At 27.5% G+C, this 3,906-nt stretch overlaps 1 protein-coding gene and 1 pseudogene across 1 annotated transcript; both read right to left on the bottom strand.

The window, feature by feature from the left end:
• Positions 1-669: 669 nt before the first annotated feature.
• On the bottom strand, positions 670-1,149 carry LOC135578509 (uncharacterized; annotated as a pseudogene).
• Positions 1,150-1,888: 739 nt separating this feature from the next.
• On the bottom strand, positions 1,889-2,374 carry LOC135578508 (uncharacterized; the record flags this gene model as incomplete). The annotated part of the gene is given in 1 exon segment (XM_065052244.1): positions 1,889-2,374. A coding segment is annotated over 1 exon segment (486 nt), but the record flags the coding sequence as incomplete, so codon positions are not given.
• Positions 2,375-3,906: the final 1,532 nt, after the last annotated feature.

Here is a 3,906-nt window from a genome sequence, read left to right as displayed (position 1 = left end):
TCTTTTTTTTCTTTCTTCTTTCTTTCTTCTTTCTTTCTTATTTCTTACTTATTTCTTCCTTCTTTCTTCCATCTTTTTTTCTTCTTTCTATCTTCTCTATCTTCTTTCTTTCTTTCTTCTTTCTTTCTTCTTTCTTTCTTATACCTTACTTCTTTCTTACTTCTTCCTTCTTTCTTTCTTCTTTCTTTCTTTCTTCTTTCTTTCTTTCTATCTTTCTTCTTTATTTCTTCTCTCGTTCTTCTTTCTTTCTTTTTTCTTTCTTACTTCTTTATTACTTCTTTCTTTCTTCTTTCTTTCTTCTTTCTTTCTTCCTTCCTTCTTCTTTCTTCTTTCCTTCTTTCTTCTTTCTTTCTTCTTTCTTCTTTCTTTCTTATTTTTTTCCTTCTTACTTCTTTCTTAATTCTTTCTTTCTTCTTTCTTTATTTCTTCTTTCTTTCTTCTTTATTTCTTTCTTCTTTCTTCGTTCTTTCTTTCTTTCTTCCTTCTTTCTTCTTTCTTTCTTTCTTTCTTCTTACCTTCTTCTTTCTTTATTCTTTCTTTCTTCTTTCTTTCTTTCTTGTTTCTTTCTTTCTTCTTTCCTTCTTCTTACATTCTTTCTTACTTCATTCTTAATTTATCTAACTTCTTTCTTTCTACTTTCTTTCTTCTTACTTTCTTTCTTCTTTCTTTCTTCTTTCTTACTTCTTTCTTTCTTTCTTCTTTCTTTCTTCTTTCTTCTTTCTTTCTTTCTTCTTTCTTTCTTCTTCATTTCTTCATTCTTTCTTCTTTCTTTCTTCTTTCTTTCTTACTTTTTTCTTTCTTCTTTCTTTCTTCTTTCTTTCTTCTTTCTTTCTTCTTTATTTCTTTATTCTTTCTTTCTTCTTTCTTTCTTCCCTCTTTTTTTCTTCTTTCTTTCTTTCTTCTTTCTTTCTTTCTTTTTTCTTTCTTCTTACTTTCTTTCTTCTTTCTTTCTTTCTTCTTCCTTTCTTCTTTATTTCTTGTTCCTTTCTTACTTCTTTATTTCTTCTTCCTTTCTTCTTTCTTTCTTCTTTCTTTCTTCTTTCTCTCTTCTTTCTTTCTTTCTTTCTTTCTTTCTTCTTTCTTCTTTCTTTCCTCTTTCTTTCTTCTTTCTTACTTCTTCCTTTCTTCTTTCTTTCTTCTTTCTCACTTCTTTCTTTCTTCTTTCTTTCTTACTTCTTTCTTAACTCTTTCTTTGTTTCTTCTTTCTTTCTTACTTCTTTCTTACTTCTTTCTTTCTTCTTTCTTTCTTCTTTCTTTCTTCTTTCTTTCTTTCTTCTTTCTTTCCTTCTTCTTTTTTTCCTTCTTCTTTCTTTCTTCTTTCTTTCTTCTTTCTCTCTTCTTTCTTTCTTTCTTTCTTTCTTTCTTTCTTCTTTCTTTCTTCTTTCTTTCTTTCTTTCTTTCTTCTTTCTTTCTTCTTTCTTTCTTCTTCCTTTCTTCTTTCTTTCTTCTTTCTTTCTTCTTTCTTTCCTTCTACTTTCTTTCTTTCTTCTTTCTCTCTTCTTTCTTTCTTCTTTCTTTCTTTCTTCTTTCTTTCCTTCTTCTTTTTTTCCTTCTTCTTTCTTTCTTCTTTATTTCTTCTTTCTTTCCTCCTTCGTTCTTCTTACTTTCTTCTTTCTTCCTTCTTTCTTCCTTCTTTCTTTCTTTCTTCTTTCTTTCTTTCCTCTTTCTTTCCTCTTTCTTTCTTCTTTCTTTCTTCTTTCTTTCTTCTTTCTTTCTTCTTTCTTACATCTTTCTTTCTTTCTTCTTTCTTTCTTCTTTCTTTCTTTCTTTTTTCATTCTACTTTCTTTCTTCTTTCTTTCTTCCTTCGTTCTTCTTTCTTTCTTCTTTCCTACTTTCTTCTTTCTTTTTTCTTTCTTTCCTTCTACTTTCTTTCTTTCTTCTTTCTCTCTTCTTTCTTTCTTCTTTCTTTCTTTCTTCTTTCTTCGTTCTTTCTTTCTTCCTTCTTTCTTCTTTCTTTCTTCTTTCTTTCTTTCTTTCTTCTTTCTTTCTTCTTTCTTTCTTCTTTCTTTCTTTCTTCTTTCTTTCTTTTTTCTTTCTTTCATTCTTCTTTCTTTCTTTCTTCTTTCTTTCTTTCTTCTTTCTTTCTTTTTTCTTTCTTTCTTCTTTCTTTCTTCTTTCTTTCTTCTTTCTTTCTTCTTTCTTTCTTCTTTCTTACTTCTTTCTTTCTTCTTTCTTACTTCTTTCTTTCTTTATTTCTTCTTTCTTTCTTCTTTCCTTCTTTCTTCTTTCTTCGTTCTTTCTTTCTTTCTTCCTTCTTTCTTCTTTCTTTCTTCTTTCTTTCTTCTTTCTTTCTTCTTTCTTTCTTTGTTCTTTCTTTATTTTTTCTTTCTTTCTTCTTTCTTTCTTCTTTCTTTCTTCTTTCTTTCTTTGTTCTTTCTTTATTTTTTCTTTCTTTCTTCTTTCTTTCTTCTTTCTTTCTTCTTTCTTTATTATATCTTCCTTCTTTCTTTCTTCTTTCTTTTTTCCTTCTTTCTTCTTTCTTTCTTCTTTCTTTCTTCTTTCTTTCTTCTTACTTTCTTTCTTCTTTCTTTCTTTCTTTCTCATTTCTTTCTTCTTTCTTTCTTTCTTCTTTCTTTCTTTCTTTCTTCCTTCTTTCTTTCTTCTTTCTTTCTTCCGTCTTTATTCTTTCTTTCTTCTTTCTTTCTTTCTTTCTTCTTTCTTTCCTCTTTATTTCTTCTTTATTTCTTCTGTCTTTCTTCCTTCTTTCTTTCTTCTTTCTTTCTTGTTTTTTTATTTCTTTCTTTTTTTTCTTCTTACTTTCTTTCTTCTTTCTTTCTTCTTTCCTACTTCTTTCTTTCTTCTTTCTTTCTTCTTTCTTTCATCTTTCTTTCTTTATTTTTTCTTCTTTATTTCTTTCTTCTTTCTTTCTTCTTTCTTCTTTCTTCTTTCTTTCCTTCTTACTTCTTTCTTACTTCTTTCTTTCTTTCTTTCTTTCTTCTTTCTTCTTTTTTTCTTTCTTCTTTCTTTCTTTCTTATTTCTTCTCTCTTTCTTTCTTCTTTCTTTTTTCTTTCTTTCTTTCTTCTTCCTTCCCTCTTACTTTCTTCTTTCTTTCTTCTTTCTTTCTTTCTTCTTTCTTTCTTCTTTCTTTCTCCTTTCTTTCTTCTTTCTTTCTTTCTTCTTCTTTTCTTCTTTCTTTCTTCTTTCTTTCTTCTTTCTTTCTTTCTTCTTTCTTTCTCCTTTCTTTCTTCTTTCTATCTTCTTTCTTTCTCCCTTCTTTCTTCTTTCTTTCTTTCTTCTTCATTTCTTCTTTCTTTCTTCATTCTTCTTCTTTCTTTCTTTCTTCTTTCTTTCTCCTTTCTTTCTTCTCTCTTTCTTTCTTACTTCTTTCTTTCTTCTTTCTTTCTTCTTTCTTTCTTCTTTCTTTCTTTCTTCTTTCTCTCTTCTTCCTTTCTTCTTTCTTTCTTCCTTCTTTCTTTCTTTTTTTTTCTTCCGTTCTTCTTTCTTTTTTTTTATTTCTTTCTTCTTTCTTTCTTTCTTCTTTCTTCTTTCTTTCTTCTTTCTTCCTTCTTTCTTCTTTCTTTCTTTCTTCTTTCTTTCTTCTTACTTTCCTCTTTCTTTCTTTCTTCTTTATTTCTTCTTTCTCTCTTTCTTATTTCTTCCTTTCTTCTTTCTTTCTTCATTCTTTCATCTTTCTTTCTTCTTTTTTTCTTCTTTATATCTTCTTTCTTTCTTAATTCTTTCTTACTTCTTTCTTACTTCTTTCTTCTTTCTTTCTTCTTTCTCTCTTCTTTCTTCTTTCTTACTTCTTTCTTTCTTCTTTCTTTCTTCTTTCTTTCTTTCTTCTTTCTTTCTTTTTCTTTCTTCTTTCTTCTTTATTTCTTCTCTCTTTCTTCTTTCTTTCTTTATTCTTTCTTTCTTCTTTCTTCTTTCTTTCATATTTCTTTCTTCTTTCTTGCTTTCTTCT

The sequence above is a fragment of the Columba livia genome, chromosome 2 (assembly GCF_036013475.1).
Source record: "Columba livia isolate bColLiv1 breed racing homer chromosome 2, bColLiv1.pat.W.v2, whole genome shotgun sequence".
Taxonomy (NCBI): Eukaryota; Metazoa; Chordata; class Aves; order Columbiformes; family Columbidae; genus Columba; species Columba livia.
The sequence above is the reverse complement of the archived record's forward strand: the minus strand, read 5'-3'. Positions and strand labels throughout refer to the sequence as shown.